At 35.4% G+C, this 20,653-nt stretch overlaps 3 protein-coding genes across 5 annotated transcripts in view; 2 read left to right on the top strand and 1 right to left on the bottom strand.

Moving 5' to 3' along the window:
- The window catches only part of mlt (mulet), an 80,153-nt gene extending 64,118 nt beyond the window's left edge, over positions 1 to 16,035 (top strand). For 2 of the 3 annotated variants that reach the window (XM_053752921.1, XM_053752917.1), the window contains 7 exons: positions 2,893 to 3,142; positions 3,403 to 3,905; positions 4,116 to 4,215; positions 12,192 to 12,376; positions 13,389 to 13,520; positions 13,743 to 13,842; positions 14,239 to 16,035. In XM_053752921.1, coding sequence (XP_053608896.1) covers positions 2,897 to 3,142; positions 3,403 to 3,905; positions 4,116 to 4,215; positions 12,192 to 12,376; positions 13,389 to 13,520; positions 13,743 to 13,842; positions 14,239 to 14,364 — 1,392 coding nt within the window. In that variant the 5' untranslated portion in view covers positions 2,893 to 2,896 and the 3' untranslated portion in view covers positions 14,365 to 16,035. Of the gene's footprint in view, positions 1 to 150; positions 208 to 2,892; positions 3,143 to 3,402; positions 3,906 to 4,115; positions 4,216 to 12,191; positions 12,377 to 13,388; positions 13,521 to 13,742; positions 13,843 to 14,238 lie in introns of those variants that run through there. The other variant, XM_053752920.1, reaches the window with a different exon arrangement.
- On the bottom strand, positions 16,022 to 19,142 carry Rev1 (DNA polymerase Rev1). The gene has a single exon (XM_053752913.1). The coding sequence runs from the start codon at positions 18,909 to 18,911 to the stop codon at positions 16,149 to 16,151; it is 2,763 nt and encodes a 920-aa protein (XP_053608888.1). The 5' UTR covers positions 18,912 to 19,142; the 3' UTR covers positions 16,022 to 16,148.
- A 560-nt stretch (positions 19,143 to 19,702) lies between these two features.
- On the top strand, positions 19,703 to 20,451 carry LOC128674430 (uncharacterized). Its single transcript, XM_053752943.2, has one exon. The coding sequence runs from the start codon at positions 19,866 to 19,868 to the stop codon at positions 20,406 to 20,408; it is 543 nt and encodes a 180-aa protein (XP_053608918.1). The 5' UTR covers positions 19,703 to 19,865; the 3' UTR covers positions 20,409 to 20,451.
- The last annotated feature ends 202 nt before the right edge of the window (positions 20,452 to 20,653 follow it).

Below are 20,653 nucleotides of genomic sequence, written 5' to 3'. Positions count from 1 at the left end.
AGTATTGAATTAGCAATGATTTTGGATGCTTGATGTGCTGATACTTTCACGTTCCTCAATAATGCACCTGTTTTGTATGTCACGTGTTTATCATAAAGATAGCGCCAGCGATAACCACATATATTGTTACAGTTTGGAAGCAGTTTAGTATCGTTATATGATCGATATTGTTTAATAATATACAAAGCATTGTTTGAAATAGTTTAGGTAAGTTCAATTACACTTAATACCCATTGCGATCAGTCAATGTATTAATTATAGTTATTAACACATCCTCCAGAATGGATGAAGCCTTGATTTCGATTTCATTTCGTCTATCATCGTTTTTCACTACCAAGGCAACATAATTGTCTACTGCCATGTATAATGATTAAATTTTTGGTACGTTAGTGCGTCAAGTGCAAATAAATATTTACTTTTGGGCAAATGAGCTTCATCCTCTAAATTTGTTTCGTCAATGGAAAAACCTATTTTTTACATAATTTTATGTTGGTAACTGCTTTATCGTATATTTATTTTTCGTACTCCTGTAACATCCTGTAAAAGAGAATATTATACTCATTCGTATTCTAAGCTCTCTTTGTAGTGTTTATCTATTAGTTTCGATGATTATGCATCATGATGAGATTTACACAATGACGCCGATCGTCATCGTTGCCAAACCGCGAAGCAATAATATTATACGCGCTGTTTGAAATCTGGAGCGGGATTTATGTGTCATATCGCGTTTATGTGTGTACAGTGAAGCATTCACGGTAGTTACGGATTTTCATTGCGCAATGTTAATGCTTATTATCTGAATCGACCTATTTGAATGAAGAAATATTGGGAAAGTAATGGAAATACGCGATATTGGTGGTCGAACAAAAGAAAAAATACTGAATAATGCGTATTAATGGAACAATACAAAATAATATTACTTAATTAATGTTATAACATATGCGAATGTGAAGAAATTGTGTTTTAAAACCAAGGTCTGCTGTATAGCCAATCTAATAAACTTGATAATAATCTTAATTGTCAATGGTCTACTGTGAATTGACTGTGAATAATTGTAATTAATTTATTCTTTATAAGAAATAAATAGTTACATTAATATTTTCAACTTTAATTATACAACGTATTACAAAAAAATATATATTGATATTATTTTTATTATGTTGAATATATTAATTTAAAAAAATCATGTGTTATTTGTTCTGTAACACCATATTTATTTTCAGAAAAGTTACGAAATAATTTAATTTTTAGTCTCTATAGGTAGAATAAAAATGTATCTTGTGGATAATTATTTGCACATCTCTCTATGAATTTTCTTAATAACCTTGGAAATATAAGTTATTTGTATCAACATGAGACACGAGACCAACCTAATTATGTTCATTAGAAGTGCATAAGAGGAACCTTGAGTGCAGTCACGATATAGCGCAATCCGTTGAGCAACGCCCTTCTAAACAACGTCTGGCTCCTGGTTCTCATTGTCGAAACAGAAATGCCTCAATGCCTTCTATCGAAATCTCATCTGGATTTCTAAATGACTGACCACGATGAACTTCAACTTCACCCACAAATCCAAAGTGATTGTCCTTCTATAATATTGCATTTGTCGCTTAGTCAAGACTCTCATCCTAGTTAGCAAATAATGACGGTTTATCCTTGAACTTACTGTTAATGTGTACACAGCTTAGTGTAAAGAGAATAAAAAGTAGGACTAAATATTAATTATTTAAGGGTAAAATCCAAAAGGGTAAAATGTGTGATCACAATATCAGCGAACTAATATTATATTTCGTAGAATGTAATCGTTTTTACAAGTTCTACTCTATCATTTGAAGATTCTTTGACTTCTCGGAGTATTAAAATTATAATTGAGCCCTCTTTTGATAACTTGGGACGTACCTATACATGTATGTTTAAACTATATATTTCCACTTCATTTTAATACACAAAGAAAACTACTGGGAGATATTCCATGATACTAATAATGCACTTAGTTGTCGTGGCACGTTTGAAGTCGTAATGATAAATATTAATGTTGTTCTTAGCTCATCTGCATTTAATCACGTCACGCGAGTAATGCATTGCAGATGCATCGAGATTACCATCGATGTATGAAAATATTATATGGTTCATATATCATCCATGTTAAGTCATTACTTTTGGGGTAGATATAACTTCAAACAATACTCATACATACCTCGTTGTACTTTCTTTCAAAAAATTATATTCTTTTTGTATAAAAGGTCAATTTATCTTGAGTCTGGACTTGACAATATCTTCGTTAATTTATCAATATCTTTTATTAATTGATCTTTGGTCAACCGAGTCCGAGAAACGGTAGGTATACTTTGTTACGTATTTTCGATCACTATGAAAAGTAATTATAAAAAAATCATAAATTACGGAATCATAAATTGTGTTTGTATTTCCTCGATTTATCCGATTTCATCAGAGTGCGAATATCTCCTTCGATACACTCGATAGGGCATCGTTTCGACACGCATCCGCGTCGGCAACCAACCAATAAAACGGCGAGAACAGCCAATATCGGTCTACAAAACATTCATAATAAGTTTTGCAACCTGAGTTATTTTCAACTGATTATTATTTTCAACATAGGGCTTGATAGAGTAAAATATATAAATTTAACCTTCGAGTGTAGTTTGTTCCTCATGGACTTGGCTGATGGTCAGATATTGATAAAATACCACTACAAATAATGGTATTCTATTATATTATTATTATTGCTTCTAGACCTTGGGTAAGATATTGCCCTGGTTATCTCTCGTATTACTCAGCTTAAATGCGACTGCCAATGACCCAAAGACGGTTGCTCTCTATCGCTTCCATAAAACAGGGAAACAATTCAAAATTTCTATGTAATTGTTACAGGAAGATGCCGTCACTATTAGAAGCGCTAGAGCGCAAATATGGTGCGAAGGGTGAAGTGAACCCTCCAATAGATGACATGCCTGTTGCCATATTTGTCCCTAAGAGGTCTCCGAGACTCAGTGTGCCAACATTACTAGTCTTGAATGACTGTGATATAGACTGCGCGGGAGACCCCTGCGTACTGGCCGACAAGTGCGCTGATGTCGTGGAACTTGACATTGCCAACAACAAACTCACAGAATGGCAGGAGGTATTTGTCTAATCAAAAATTGCAAATATTCTGGATACCGAAGATCAGTTTTTTTATATTCATCGCTTGGCGTTGTTGTAGCAAGCAAAAACTGCCGTGTCATAATGTGATGTAATTTAATTGTGTATCGAAGCTTGCACCTAGATTGTTGTTAGCACCATATCGATAGATATTCCCACGATTCAGACATCTAATTAGTAAGAGACTACACTAGCTTAAAGTAGATCAATTCTTCTGAGCTATTATGAAATCTCTTTTAGGTATTCGCGGTGCTGGAGCAGACGCCACGAGTGCGCTTCCTCAACCTGAGCTTCAATCGCTTGTCCGCCCAAATCCAGGCAGCACAGGCACTTCGCCCCCGATGGGACAGTCTGAGCCATCTCGTCTTAAATTCTACCTTCGTTGGCTGGCCCAGCGTCCACTCCTTAATCAAGGCTCTCCCAGCTCTCGAAGAGTTGCATTTGAGCCTCAATGAGTACTCATACGTGGACCTAAGTGGAAATGATGTCAATGAAAAAGACCGATGTGAAGAATGCTCTCGCTTAAAAATTGATTTCACTGAACCTATACATGACCAACTCAAAAAACTTCACTTTTCTGGCAACCCCGTCAACAGTTGGAGAGAAGTATGCAAACTAGGCTATTGTTTCCCCAATCTTGAAACGCTTTTGGTCAACGACTGTCCTATAACAACACTAGAGCCAGATCCGTGTGAGAAATGTGAGGATGGCAACGGAAATAAGAACAGCCATGATGCTTTCCCGTAAGTTAATAAATCTTTAATTCATAGATCGTCCTTACGATTTTAATATAATAATGTCATTGGTTTTGAACACAGAGACTACAATTATTACGACATTTACGACACGACTTATCTTTAATGTGTTGCCATTGACCTACTGAACCTCCGGCCTATTGTGTTACTATCGCTTAGTATGAGCGTCGTAGTAAATAGTATCTTTGTCTATTTCAGCCGTCTCCGATTTTTAAACCTGAATAACACCGGATTGGCCACGTGGGACGAGGTGGACCGGTTGGCGCGGTTTCCAGCATTGAAAAGTTTACGAGTTCAGGTGAGTTTACTTACTTCATATGTACAAATGTTACTAGATGCGCCCTGTGGTCATACTCCTATTGATATTTTGGGACATAATGTATCGTTTCATTCCGCTCGTATACTTATACTAAAGGTTTTCATGAAACTATCACGTCCATACAAATATTCTTACAAACTTTCAAATTTATAAAACTTATTTGTAGTACATTTATGAGTTGTTTATATACTGCCTCATTTATTTATTATCTCACAATTCCGTGGATTATCCCATAGATCTGTTAATATGGAAGTCTATTATAAAATTTATTAATTAGTGGAAATTTGTAATAATTACATTGTCTAAATCGATGCAATGCAAAGCTTACTTTTATCACACTTGCATAATATAACACTTAATTAATTAAGGAAATAAACCTATCCGCATTGCCTCACACATGAACAGAACAGTAACACCGTCTTGCAACATGAAGACTCACACTGATGTGCCTATTGCAGAAAACCCACAAATACCCATTGATTATGTGGTTTTTGTTAAGCTTCAATGAATACTCTATTAGCCGTTGAGGTTATTATCAACGTGTTACGTAAATATCCTCTCTCGTCTCATTTCAAAATGATGTAACAATTAAATTAGTATCTAAACTTCATTAGACGTTTGCCAAGTTTATCGGCCAAGTTGCTATCACAATAGCATCGACAACCCTTCCGAATTCAAGATTCGAAGATAGCGCTGTCGTTATTTTCCTTCAATCGTCGTCTTAATTTATCCGCTTAGCGTCCCTCGGGAGCTCGGGATATGCGGGTTAAGGTCTTCCCGATTTAGTGGCGGCCTACATACGCTTGGTGATTACACAATGCGAGCCGTTGCGATGTGCCGCGGCTTGCTAATCCACGCATAATTTCAACACATTCACGAACGTGCAGTTTTGTAGGAGCATCTGCTTTTGCTTCAGGGAATCCAGCAGCCTTGGTGTGGTGGCCTTTAGTTATTAATGTTCCGCTTACGATTGCTTTTATCTTTGTTGTGATAAGCTATATCAGCCTTTCCGACATTGACTCATCTTTAGGTTTGAGTTTGGCAATGATAAACACATCGCGATATGAAGGTTATTTATTTGTTAGGTTACTTAAAACTTTCGGAGTAAGTGTTTAGTGTTTAACGAAGTCAGTTTTTAGGCACAATAACTTTTGCACGGTTCTCTCGCATATCTCCCCCATTTGAGTCTCCCAAGACTAATCTGCATTTAATTTTTATATCCCTCCGCACAATTTGTCCTCTCGTATCCCAGCAACACAACCCAATAAAGTCCTTATTTGTTGTGCTTATAGGATCAGTTTTGCTATTCTTGGTCGCATTAGCTATGACCGTCACGCAACGAGGAATGTGAAAGTGTGCCTGGCCGAGTCGGTTTGTTTGAACACATCGGATCTCTATGACGACGCCGGCCAAGCAATAAACAGTCATACATACATGAAACATGACACAATACAGGAAGAGAATCATGCGGACCTGTTAAATGCTAAAATGACGTTAATGTGCACGCACATCCCTATATTAATTGTCATGTTCTGTCAGTTGAAAGTATATAATGCAGTGAGTAAAATGCGAAACGATATTCATATCTAAGAATTCGATGTTCCTAAAACTTGTGTTGTAATATGAACTACGACTTACCAAGTGACTTCTTCTGGAACAAGATAAGTTATAATCTGTTCTTCTACATCTTTAGCTCACAATAAAGTATCTAATAAACTAGGTTCATTAGGTACCAATTGTAGTTTAACGTAGCGCGGAAGTTAGGAATTGTTCATTGTTACAATTTAATAGATTTCAATCATGCGAGCTAAATTGTGGTTACTCAGAGCGGCATCTTCAGACAACCATTGCAATTAAAATTATTTCATCGTTTTAGCTCCCATATTTATAATTCAACGATAATATCTTAGAAAATAAGCAATTTTGATGTCTATTTATGATCATTAAAAAATATTTCTCGGAAGGAATCGTATTTGTATTAGCTTCTATGTTGTGGGTCCTCAAAAAGATTAATTTTACAACAACACGATTGAACCCGCGGATTCAAATTTTGCACATTGTATGAATTGCAGTCGGTCGTTCACATTCACCTTCAAATCGACAACCTTGCCAAATGACCGGATAATCTCAAGAATTGTCAATATCTTCATTGAATGCACAGGTTTTATTGGCTTTTGAAAACACTTCAATGATTCACAAAGTCGGTGATATTATTTCGATGCTACTTTCAAGATAGATTTATTATCATTGTTGTGACCTCGTAGTGTTTTAGTCCGATCGTATAGTGAATGTAAAAAACACGAAGAATCATGTTATTTTCATTTACTTTGACTTCGAAACTAAAAGTAAAGATTATTATTTAGTTCAAAGAGTATTTATTCAGGAATTAGACTTTCATATGCACTTTTTCACATCAAAATTTGCATTATATATCATTTCCCAAAATGCTACAAACTAGTAGCACTTTTTCGTTATTATTGTCCTTTTTATTTCCTTTGGCCCTTTATCTCAGGGACTCATTATACATTTGCGCTCCCAATATTTTTTATTCATACAAAAAACTAAATTACAAAAACTGCATGAATCGAATCAACGGTATATAAAAATGTTGGGAGTGTTCGAAAAATTTATTCCGGAATATTATATGATTTCAGCACATGGTATATACTATACTCATATATGTAGATGACATGATATTTTGAACTAAACGTTCGAAAGCATCACGAATTTAGTCTGGTTTCATATAACCTTGAGTAAGGAAAAATTTCTCTGTAAATAATTCGCCTGTCTTGGTGGTCTTAATTACTTTAAATTGCAAATCCGCATTACACAAACGAGGAATGCACTTTAGTCTAGATATTTTGTAATAGTAATTGTGTGGAAAGATTTCCCAATACCAGAATCCGTTACGATTAACACAATTGCATGTATAATACAATTAATATACTTCTATAGGTTTTGACCAGTTCTCGATACCTTAGGTAGGAATAAGTAAATCCCGTAAAAAAATCTAGAAATCGAAATCTAGATATTTTTTGAGGTCGCTATCGCTATATACTTACTCGATATTAACTTGATACGATTACCTGTTACGATTATTTTATTGTATTGTTTATATTATGTGTTAAGGAATATGTTGTTTTATTGTTATATATCTTCGTAAGCTTCAAAAACATTTTGTTTAATAATGAGAACGAATATAAATATACAAAATATTCAATTGCATCGGTACAGTAGTGAGTTGGGCAAATATTGTAAGAAAGAAACGACTTTATTTGTTCCCAGGTATTATTGGTAATACGACCATATTTTCTTAAATCTTACCCAAGGGATATTGGAGGGATGCCGGCTTCAGATGCTACAAAATGTTGAAACGAATACAATTTTATAGTCGCACAAAATATAATGTTTCTTCCCTAGTAAATTTGAAATCTTGTTGATTGTCCTAACTATATTATGTATTTACTCTATTTTAGAATTAATTCAGGATTCAAATTGAAGTATTGCCCGAAGCAGGACAATAACCGTCAGTTCAGATCATTTATGATTCATACCAACGGTCTCTATACCTCCGCTCAATCCCACGCGTTCTGCGCTTCTTTTTGCAACCTTGGCTACCTCGTGTCGATTGGATTCTATTATTTCTTTTTTGTTTGTCTCTGGTCTTTGTTATGTACTGTTTCATAACTATTTACATATTATTAACCTTCGCGTTGGTTTAAAATTACAATGCATTTATAAATACTTACTTTATTAAAAAGTCGGAGATTAATAGTTTCGACTGCAGCGTGTGGCGGAAAAAAATTCATTCTAATTAATGATCTTTCTTTAATTTTCTTAAGTTATTTCTTTTATTTTCATTACCTATCCCAAAATGATGTTTACCGTCGTAAGACATCTTGGGACAGATACAAAATGCATGGATATCGATGGACGAGGAAGCCAGGTCGCAGGTCAACTGCCTGACCCAGAAACACCCTGCATACATTGCTACCTCTTCTAGCTCCAATATTATTTTGAAGCTAATAAAGAGCTGCGCATTGTTTCCAGATAGTTGAATGGCGTGACTGTGTCAGTTTAAGTATAACTTTTAGATTGTATCTAATTTTGTTGATCAATGGAGCAGCTATTTATTTAACTATATTACTCTCTTTCTTATTCTCGCGTCTCGTTTATATTCAGAGCTATGCGGCCCCTAAACGTAAAAATAAACCTTGCAGTTCTAAGAATGTGAGTCAATCAATGCTCCTATAGCACTATTTCGAGGGTTTAATATTTCTCTTTACAAACAATCAGAATGAATTATGTATTAAAGTTATCGTAAGATGGGTTTACGGCCCGTATTTTCAGAATTTCTTTCCAAAAGGTCCGGCTTTATCATTGGCAGATTAGTCACCTCAAATTGATCGACACTTCAAATTGATTGTGGAGATGTTGAAGAGCATAATGGAATAAACCCAGAGCCACCCACCTCCTCACCAGTAACGACCGATTGTCCTATTTTACTGCCGTTTTGTTGACCTATTACTACTTGATATTATAAGGCGGCGACTAGGTATAATATGTAGATATTATAAATGTTACAGCTTAGCGAAATATTGACCTTGGATTATTTTAAGAGGTTTTTGCTCCATACAAACTGCTGAAATAATCCATGAGATTTTCCATCACAAAGTAGTGTTAAGGAATTTTATATACACTATAATATTTCTATTTGTCTCGTCATTACTTTGATGTACTGAGCTATTATGTCTGAGTATGTTACAATTATATCAGCTAAACCTTCTTTCTTTTTTCTTTTATAGTCATCTTAATCAAGTCGAAGGTTAGTCAAAACAGTGGACATAATATCAATTTCCCCACGTAGATAGAGTCGTGTAATTTAGTTCGTGACGTGAGCGAATGCATTACTATATTTACCATTCATATTACTGTCAGCTTTATGGGTCAGCACACGTGCGTCCTGTGGTAAAAGGAGAGGGTTTCTTCTAGGTCTAATGTTCTTTTGTTTGTTTGTAATATTTCTCGATATCTCATCTTTCTATTGTTGGTGTAATATTATTAAGTATATTACATATTATAGTCTGATCAGTCCGGCAACAAAGATAATAAAATAAAAGACAAAAGGTCTTTCCTGGCCTCCTGACTAGAATTATCTGTCTTTTCTGAATTTTATTTATCATCAATATAAACATCACGTCTTTTTTTTATAACGCTAGAATAGTTCATCTTAATCTCCTTTTTCTTTGTCTTCATTTATATATGGGCGTCAAAATGATGTAATTTTGTTTCATCTTCAATCCATGCTTCTTCCTTGCGTAAATCAAACATTTTCTTTGTCCTGTCGAATAGAAAGGTAAAATGCGATACCATGTTGTGAGGTAACCAATTAAAACGTCGCATAAGGATATTGCTCGGGAGAACACGTGCACCGTGCTGAACACGTTCTTAATATTAGATACATGTACTTAGGGAACACATACGAAAATTTATAGAATTCCGTTGTTCATCTTATTGCTGTATTTGGGTCTTCGCTTTGACACTTATAATAGTAGGGATATATTAATTCATGTCTGCTGCTGTTTGAATGAAGACACTGCGTCTTGTAAGTTGTGTATGTCGTATCGTCCTTGCCGGTCTCTTTCCCTTCATCAGCCTGATCGAAATCTTGCTTCTGATTTCTCTTCTTTGACACAAAGATAAAGAAACTGACACGACGTAGATTGCATTATATTTTATTATAAGAAGCCGCATTAAGTGAAAACGATCTAGCAAATTTTTATTAGAAACAGACGGGACAGGTGAAACTAAAGAAAACCTTGTAAAAAATAATGTTCTTCATACTAGCGTCGGCGAAGTTAATTAATGAATGCATTATTGCGTAATAGCCTCAAATTGCCGCCTGCAGCGCGCGCGTTTCCTTTTATCAACAGTTTCCCGCCATCTTCCTTGAGGTATCCCAGGCCAGCTACCTACTACCCTTACCTACTTTGGTAATTGAAGCGGTGAATAAAATTATCAAACTCATTCTACTTTATTAACACATTTTTTACGTGTTTTATATTTTAGAAGTATAAGACTTCTAGCCATTCAGTCTCTTTTCCGTTTGGTTCACCAACACTTCTTTGTTATTTTTTACGTCCCTATTTACCTAATAATAAACTTTGTGGATAGCTCCTTTGTTATGAACAATGTGTTCAATCTAAATATTACCTCATAACACTTATACTGTCATGAATCAATTGCCATTTTAACTGTGACTGTGACGAATACAACAATAACCATGCGGAGCAAAAACCACACGTTTCTCAAATTCTGTACAACGCAATTTGTTTAGCGCGTCCTCTAAGAACTATAGTACATTGATAAGATAATTACGTTCCGCGATGTCTTTTCTACTTGTCATGACACTTCGAACATTATCGATTTATTATTTCCTTATTAATTTTATAAATGAATATATGATCTGCTTGGATATATCATCAGTAGGTATTGATTGTATTTGGTATTAGGTATTGATTAAATGCGTTGAAAGGGTGCAAAAATTAGAAAATATATTACCATTCTAATGTGTACAATTTATACAAAGAGAATGATTATGCTCGATGCAAAATCTCAAATATCTGAACTGCATTGCATTTCTTTGTTTAATACGATATAAATATGATATGCCACGTATGTTTACCCATTCACTCGTGCATGAAAAGACGAAATCGATAACTAAAACCAATGATTCAGAACGGTGCCGTTACTGAGTGGGACGACTCAACAGTTCAACACCTTTTCATTCCAACGGTCAATTATTGATGAGGAAAGAAGTATTCCTACCCCCAAGGATCCATAGTATTCCGCCTTCCGTTTTTAGTAAAACAACATAGCAAGCGATACTTCATTCAACAAAGAAGCAAAAATGTATTACACCTCAATTTGTAACTGTATCTACATGACAATAAGATACTGTTTCGATTGATTGAGAATATGATCGCCGAAAGACCTTCCGCGCATGATAATATCCTGCAGATAAAAGATACCTACGAGTAGGTGCTGTGCCGACTCGGTTCGTCCGTGGTTACCCTACAAGGAATCTTGCTCCTTGTGTGAGCCTTGAGATAGGTGAACTAAATTGTTTGGGATCTTTTTGCGAGTCAGCTTAATTTATTTATTTATCAATTTATGTACACAAGAAACTTAAAATATATATTACATTCAAAAATTAGTACAAGGGTGCTACTTATTTAATTTCTAATTATTAAGAAAAGTAGTTTTGAATGTGGTTTCTTATTCAAACCACATTAATTAACTAATGGAAGTTGGAAAGTTGTGTTTTTTGCCACTACGACCACATGCATCACCCTCAGCAATCAGGAGTACAGTCAACTGCATATTAACTCATATTATCATCGTAATTTCGCCGTTAGAAATTATCACATAGAAGTCTAATGGATGGATGTACGATAAGTACCTACGTGGGTACGACTATGAAAAGGCAGAAAGTTTGTAAGTGCCAGACATAGATGTATTTAATGGTTTATGTTACCCAATTTCAGATTTCTACAAAATGGCTCCGGTCGCGCTATATTATATATCATAAACACTGTGTATAACCTACATACTTCTATAAGTTATTACAAACAACTTTATTCACAACAAATCTTATTTTCCGTCCGATCTCTCTTATTTTCCGTCAAATCTCTGTCAGAGTTCGAACATAACATGAACGCGAACAACATTCAAATAAACTCACTTTCACATTTATAAGTAGTAAGTATGTATTAGTTGGGATGTCTCTTACCAGAATCTTAAAAGAATACTTTTACAACAAATCTAACATTTGACTCTAGGCCACAAAGTCGGCCACAAACGCGCGTGTGACACCCCTGGTGTTGCAACGTCCATCGGTTGCTATAAGGTGGGCCGCTCTTTGGTAGTATAAAAAAAATACTGGATTGTTTCAGGGCTGGCCGCTATGGGAGCGGTTCGAGTCGACGGAGCACGAACGAAGGCTGTTGCTGGTGGCGCGGCTGCCGCACGTGCGGACGCTGAACGGGGGCGGCGCCGTGCCCGCCGAGGAGCGGGAGGCGGCCGAGCGGGCCTTCATCAGATATTATATGGAGAAGCCTGAGTCCGACCGCCCTGATAGGTGAGAGCTTGTAGAATATCCATCACCGGCCGAGAAGCTCCCATCTCCCCTAGTCACTTTGAGAACTATATGGACTGGTGTAAGTTTTTTTTTACTAATAGAAAGGCCAAAAGCTCTTGAGATAACAATGCCGAGAAAATGAAGTTCATCAACAAGTAAGTAGAATTGCTTTTGTGACTGTGGAGCGTTCAAGTGTTTTATGTGTTTGTTATCTTCCTCAAACTGTCCCTCCTCCTGCTTCATAGAAAACCAAACACTTTCAGATTTATAATATTAGCGGGATGGATAGTTAGGATTAGGGTTTCACATAGACACACAATTCTTCTTCTCACTCCTGTTAGATTTGAACTTCAAGAAAAATAATCTCAACCATAAATTTTTATATGTAGATTAGATTGGTAATGAAATCAGTCGATTTAGAATCAATTAGGATCACGGCAGTTCACAGCACTAGAATATTTCGAAGGTTCTTTCTATAAGGAGCAATGTAGGCGCAAATTTGCATAGCCTCACCTCAATTTCTTAAACGACTATGATAATGAGATATGTTTCGTGTAAGAAGCCCTACTAGGTGTGAACAGAGATAAAATAACGGAAAGCAGTAATTTCTTATTTCGAGTCAAGGAAAATGTCACAGCCTTGTGTTTGCCTTCAAAAATAATGTTTCACTTTATAGTTTTAATTTTTAACGAATCGATTTAAATGATGACTATTATGCATACCTATCAATTGTATTATAAGTGCTAGACAAAGTATTGTGAACCATTGCTGCTTGCAAGCTGGCTTGATATCGTCAAGGAGGCTATGTTTGCCAATGGTCAGATTACTAGGGATGCCGACGACGGCCGTGCGAATCGAAGACGAAAAAGTAGGAAATTTTGTGAAATGAATTTTATGGATGGTCGGTAATAAGCTTTGGTAAATATTGTCATATTTAGGATATGACGTAAAAAGTGCCTGTGAAGGTATAATTTCTGTATAAATGATTCAATTTGGATCTGTATTTATTCAGGTATTGGGAGTTGGTCGGCGTGCACGGCAAGCTGGACCCGCTGGTGTCGGTAGACTTGCGGCCGGAGAAGCGCGTGCAGATCACGTTCACGTGCGGCGACAACAGCGAGGTGCGCACCGTCGACGTTTACAGGTAACTTGATGGTCAATCGACCAGTACACCACGGTTTAATATGTAAAATATATTGTAGGTATGTTACTAAACTTCGAAGTGCGGATAGACCTACGCTGTTATTATTCCAGCCTAGGCCTAGCCGATTATGTTTAAGTAGAATTTTGGGGTTATGCTGTAACATACCTATATGTATAGATATAAAAATGTACTTATATACCTACATAATGCTCATTTTATCAGAACTGTGTCGGATTTGAAGTCGCGGCTAGAACGCATGGCCGGCTTCCCCGCGTCCAAGATGAGACTGTTCTACGTGGACCAGGAGCTCCGGGACACGCAGGTAATGCGCTGCTGGCTTAACTCTGACTGACAATAGTACTCAGCAGAAAGTGTATCTTATATTCCCAGATACTTATATCCCGCGTAAATTTCATCAAAATACACTCTGAAGTAGAAGACACTCGATTTTGTAAAAACACGTAAAATTAGTAAAGAAAAGAAAAAATTAGATAATATTAAATGTATATTCATGAACTTCGCAAAAAGAGAATAGTGACAAAAACCTTTGCATTTGTATATTGCACACATGATGAACGTAGTGATTTTTCTACAATCTCCTTTCATGTACTCATTCAGTGAGTTTTAAAACAGGAGAAACATCGTTTTCGTCCAGATACTATACACATAACATTTCTATGTGTAATGGAAGACCTAATATTTAATGAAATATTTTCAGGGCCCAGAAGAGATGAAATTCCCAACGAAACAGCTCTACTCGTACAACATAAGATCGGGCGACGAAATCATCATACAATCAAAGCTGATACACACCGTACTGCCGCAAATCAACTCTACTGCATAAGTCGCCAATGGCGACTCATAAAGTCAGAAGGATACCTACTTAAAGAAAAAAGCCTACCTACTTACAAATTTTCACGCAATTCATTTCGTCATCATCGCGGAGTTCATTTCATCAAATTGACTCCAATTTTTTCATACTCAGCTAATCCACAAACGAAAAAATTAATGTTAAATTTAACTTTTGCTATGGACGCAGAAACTCTTACTCGAGGAACGCGGCGCCATCTTGTGGTTTTCCACAAACGAAAATCGAGCTACATGTGCGTGTCTTTAGAGTAAACACATCTTAAAAACATTGATGAAATGAACTACAATTGCATGAGATTTCCAGGTTAAACTTTATTCGAGAGTAGCGATTCCCTCTGGTATCCTTATAGATTATCAGGTGCAGTCATTTTCTGAATAAATAGGCTGTGGTTTACTTAGTAATAAGTAAGTACTTATTACAACCATGCGTTGTAAGATACCACATTAGTTTAACCTTTGTGGTAAATTTGATCTAATCCTACGTTTACATGTTCACCAAACGTTGACAAGTGAGTCCAAGAATAGTAAGACAACGGTTTTTTGACGAACATTATTTTTAATTGCAAAAATTGCAAATGAATGGTCGTGATGATTGACAAACACCTAGTGTTGCCAGCCAAGTGAACGCAACACCTCCTTTATTTTCTATTCTTTTTGGCCGCACTGTACGCTATCTCTAATTCATTTTGGAAACCATGTAAACTAGGCCTTTGAGTAACCGATACAAGTGCAACTAACGTCAGAGGGGCACTATTGCAACACTTTTGCCATTTATTTGTCATATTATAGTGAGTTTCATAATATATCTGTTGTATGTTTTCATACTAACGTAAATGTTTTAGCAAGATTCGACTTTTAGTTTATTTTAAGAAATCATATTTTTGTTTACCTGATGTGACTTTATTTTTTTCACAGTCACAATTTAATAATAGAAATATTGTAATAGTTATAAAGGTTGTCACAAAGGATTTTAGTTTTTAAGTTTTGCTACAAGCTGTAAGCTTGGAAAGTATCAGAACTTTGTACAGTAATTTAGCACAAGGGAGATTGGAAAGACCTAAATTATACTTAATTAAAATCGAATGACTTAAATGCTTATGAATTTGGCGCTGTTTCTGCATACAAGTGATACAAATTACTATATTTTTTATTTGCAATAAGATACTGTGATAATAAATTATGGCTAAATCCGAAATCGAATTACTTATATCATGTAAAACTTATATATATTTTTTACATTCTACCCTCATTATGGGGTGTCCTGGATAAAATATTTCAATTTGATTGCTAGATGTTGTAATTTCGTAAAGTGCTTAATAACAAATCGTCGAGTGATACTAACTGCCATTTTGCAAATTATATACCCATGTGTCTTCAAGTTACTTATAAACAATATACGATAGTTAGGTATAGGTAGGCCACAGCAAGACGGTAAATATGTTATGACCACTGTGATCCCAGATATTGCCAAATTAAGGGTTACAGAAAAGGTCGAGTGTTAGCAATGTGCAGCAGTGATATGAAAGAGTATGCAATAATATTGTTTGACACAAAATTTTAACTATGTATGTAAAACATGTTTTATTTTTAGCCCTAGATGATAGTACCTCTATCAAAATGAAATAAATTAATTGTATGAAAAAAATAGTATTATTTTTATTCTTAAAAAATGTTTTTGTTTTCAAATCAGAAAGACCTATACAAACCGTAATAAAATAAAACCTTTCAATATTAATTATAAAATCTTGATTTATACACTTAATTACATATATATAATTTCTTTCCATATACAGCTATCATAGCATTTTGTACTTGTTCTATGATCTGCTCATTCACGTTTCTCCAAGTTTCACACGCCATCTCTAATGTTCTGCGGCGAAGAAAATTTAAAAGTATTTGTAATTTGTCAATGTTCTTATTTATCACCATTTCTCTCATGTATGCAGAAATCATTTCAACGTCGCAAGGCAAGGGGGTCTGGCCACTTTCAAGCCATGCCCTAAGTAATTCGCGAACTTTTTCCCAAGAAAGTCCTAATAGCCCATCCTGTTTATGTTCCTGTTTCATCTCTTGTTTGGGAACAACATTGTCAACCTCTTTTATCATAGGACACTTATAAGGCGTGTCGTTTGTTTTATTGTGTCCATGAAGGAATTTACTCATAAGATTATTAGAAGCAGACTGCTGAGTTTTAAAGCTCTTTGGTGGTCTGCCTCTTCGTTTTCCACTTGGTGACTTTACTGAACCCAGAATTGGAGATTTATGTCTTGGAGAAGCAGGTGCTTTCACAGGGGTTTGAGGTCTTGAATTAACTTCAGATATAACTGGTAGTTCACTTTTAGGTTCAGGTTTGGTTTGTGTTTTTATTACTTTCGTATTAGACAAAAACTTACTTATTGCTCCTTTTGAATTTTTGTTTGAACTTATCATTTCTAATTTGTTTATTTGAATCCCTATTCCTCTCATTTCCTTTGGATCAATATTCTGTTTTTTACAAAGAGATATAACTTCTCTAGTTATAATTTCAACATCATTAGTTGCATTGCTCAATGAGGTAGATTTGTTAATAACATCACAAAAGCCGTGACCCATGAATTTGGCTGTTTCCACTGGAGCATTCTCTGCCCTCACCATAAGTTTTAAAGTTATACATTTGCCTAAAACTTTAAATTGCTGCATTCTTGAATGCACTTCAGCAGAAAGTTGTTTTAGGAATTCCACACACTGTTCATTATTTTCGAATCTGATGCCGTAATTTACTTCAGCTGAAACAGATTTCCTCACAGTGACAAATGTCAGGGGATTATCATCTCGTCCTCTACACTGATCAAATAATTGAGCACCAGTTTTATTTCCTAAATGTTGTTGTAAAGTTACTAATGTTAAACTTTGTAGGGATCCACAAGATTGATGCCCTAATGATTCTAATTTTTGCATTGTCTGTCTGCCGACACCTGGCAAATCTTTGAGCTTGATATCAAACATAAAATCTTCCACAAGTTCAGCTGTGAGAAAGAATTGACCATCTGGTTTAGCACGCTTCGTTGCCAGCCTCGCTTGCAGACGATTACCTCCAAACCCTGTGGAACATGGGCAACCAGTTTTCTGTTTAATTTCTGCTCTTAGAACTGTTGCAAAATCTTGTGCACTTATTCCTAATTCTTTCAAAATGTCTGTACAGTCTACATACATTTCATCACATGATACTGCTTCTATATCCAAAGTATATTGAGCTATGGTATTGTATAATGTATATGCAACTTCTTTGTACCCATCAAAATCATATGGTAATGTTTGTAAGTCTGGACATAATCTTAAAGCTGCCCCCATGAACATCCCATTGCTTATACCTTTTACTCGCGCCTCATAAGAACAGGATGCTATTTCACTCATAGAGCCATATTTATCATCTTCATCAGCAATGTTGTCAACTCTACTTTCAAAAACTATCTCTTCATCAGGTCTCCCAATGGCTTTTCCAATTCTTTTAGCCTGCTTTTGCCTGTAAAGATTAAATTCAGCATTTCTGTCAACACCTGGTCTTTTAGGTCTTCCTTGTCCTCCTTTAGAATGTGTGACTGCTACGGGCTTGCCTCGAAGATCAGGCCTATTACGCAAACCCACTGACACAAAGAAACAGTCCATGTCAATGTGCATTATAGTCTTTCCTTTTTCAAATATGAGAGGCGAGAGGTTACTTGTTTCTCCTGTAATTGATATTTTTTCTTTCAACTCTGATCTTGCAGGAAATACGAATTTGCTTTGCTGTCTCAAATCATTCACATGCTGCTTGAAACATGCACCAAGTTGCGATATGTGATGCAGTCGAGAGTTGTTGTAGAATTCAGAGATAAAATTAGGATCAGCTGCAGTTTTAATGACATTTTCATTCTTAATGCCTATAAAATCCGTTGTTTGCAATTTGGCTGATTTTGATTCCTTCAATGGTGATATGTTTTTATTTCTCAGTATAGATACTTCAGTTAGGTCTTCTGTTTTCAGTTTTGTTTTCATGGTTTCTTCATCAATTTTTAAAGTAATATTAGATGTCTCATTATTGTTCAAACTGGGGGAAACATTGTCCTTCAAGATTTCATTTTTACATTTAACAAAGTTTAATTGAAGTTGTGTTTTTGAGTTTCTGTATAACAAGTAATCTCTATAATCTAACAAACAGTTTGATGCTATGCTGTCTGTAATCCATTCAGGTTTTACTACTCTAGATAAGGACATTTTCTTCACCTTTGTATCAGGCAAATTAGAAGCAATAATATAATCCTCATTTCTTTGGTAGGTATGGTACACACCGCCATGTTTAGCCATAAGGGCCTTCAACTCATTAGAAGATGGAATAGTAAATCCATTGACGTAAATACTCACTCCACTAAAGATATTGGTTACATTTGATTCAGTTCTGGCTCGAGACGTATATTGCTGTTCCAATTTTGCAATCTTTGCTTGCATATAACCACCCCAAGCCTCAAATCCATTATCAGGAAACTTTTCATTTCTTCGTCTCATTTACATTGAAAAACTAAATATTAAAAAAAAACTACAACTCATCTAAAACTAAAGCAAATTCCTATTTATATTAGGCACGATATTGGTACCTATGATTTTTATTTTTACTAGGTACTTTGTATTAGAAAATTTAGTAAAATTTAAAAGTTTTAATTCTTATTGAGGGTAGGTAGGTACTATTTGGTTTGTTTGATTTGATTGAAGACTTCACTCATACTCCTTGACAGTGACACTTTTAGACATCGACAGATAGAAGATGGTGGTCGGTGATTATTTTTTTTTTTTAATTTTCCTTTGCTTTGCTCACTCTAGACTACACTATCACTAAACATAGATTTAGAAAGGGCGCATGCGGGGCTGATTACGAATGACCGTGTAATCAGTAGGAAGTACTTATTTAAATCCATGCGAATGACTCCTCAAAGAACTCCTCGATGACAGTTAGTGAGTGATCTCTATCCATATAACGACGTATCTTTTCAAGACGAAACGGGACAGAGTGTAATATTCTTTCCTTTCATTCATACAAAGTAAGCATACTTAAAGTACCAATGTATTGCCTTTTTCTGTCAAGGTCAAATATTGTAAAGTGCGATAAAACCATGTATTTAATAAGTACTTTGTCGGAGTACCTACTAATTCCATGGATAAAACATTTTTATTATGAAGTCATTGATTCTGGTTGTTAAAGGTCATCTATATGTTAGTCGACTAATCGACTAAACTTAAAAAGTAAAAAGTGACATAGCTACCAAAGTTGCATAAAGTTGTTACCAGCTCCATTGCTCTGCTCAGTCTATCTAGTTTGTGGCGAAGCTCAAGCAAGTGTCATGAATAGTTTGGTTGGTTGGTTTGAAAACAAAGTCAACGGTGGTGTTTACAATAACACTAATTTGCGTTATATTTGGATTGTTTATCCAAAAACTTTATTTAGTAAGGTAAAGATACAAAAATATGTCTACAACTGAAGAAGATACAATAATAGCGCCATGGGTAGGACCTACGTGCTGTAGAAACAGTCTCACCGTTATAGTTTTATCATCAAGTGTTGATATTATAGAAAAAATAGCCGATGCCCTTGCTGAAGTTCATGCTAAAGGGAACTCTAGATGGAAACTGATTATATTAAGGTCATTCCATTTGGAGGAAGTAGTAAAGCAGTCTTATTTGACTGGTAAAATAGCAATTGATTTTGTGGTACTGGCAATGGATACAAGTAGAATATTTTGTTTAGAATGGACTAAGAAAGTGTTCGGTCAAATTCATCCCGACTTGCAAACACGTAGGACAATGCTTGTCAACGCTAGTGGACTACCTGCTAATGGGATGGCAGTGAATGCTGGTGATTTGATAAGTTTCCAGAATGAACTCAGGTTGGATATGTTGTCAGCTAATGTTTACAAGACTGAAGATGCTGCCTTTCTAGCAAGAAGGCTAATTAAATATATGGAGGTTTCCCTAGGACTCCAGACTGGAATTCCCAATATAAATGTATGATAGTTACTTTTTGTTTTGTTGTAATAAAAATAATAAATTTTTCTTTTAGTATTTTTAATTCTTACTGATGTAGTTCTACTCAGTTTTTGTCATTGGTCTTTTGGCAGAATGAAAGGGAACCAGTTCCCAATAGTTTAGCTAGTTCCTATTGTTTTCCTTTATCACTATGTGTGCAGTGCATAAGTTGTGTGCAGTCAGTGAAACATTTAAAGCCCTTAGGTGGTGCACAAGACCAGTGAGGCAAT

The sequence above is a fragment of the Plodia interpunctella genome, chromosome 12 (genome assembly GCF_027563975.2).
Source record: "Plodia interpunctella isolate USDA-ARS_2022_Savannah chromosome 12, ilPloInte3.2, whole genome shotgun sequence".
In the NCBI taxonomy this organism is placed as follows: domain Eukaryota; kingdom Metazoa; phylum Arthropoda; class Insecta; order Lepidoptera; family Pyralidae; genus Plodia; species Plodia interpunctella.
This window is presented reverse-complemented; position numbering and strand designations above follow the sequence as displayed.

Bases quoted from the DNA above. Each gene is read 5' to 3' on its own strand.
- LOC128674430 (XM_053752943.2), top strand. From the start codon at position 19,866: ATGTCTACAACTGAAGAAGATACAATAATAGCGCCATGGGTAGGACCT.
- Rev1 (XM_053752913.1), bottom strand. From the start codon at position 18,911: ATGAGACGAAGAAATGAAAAGTTTCCTGATAATGGATTTGAGGCTTGG.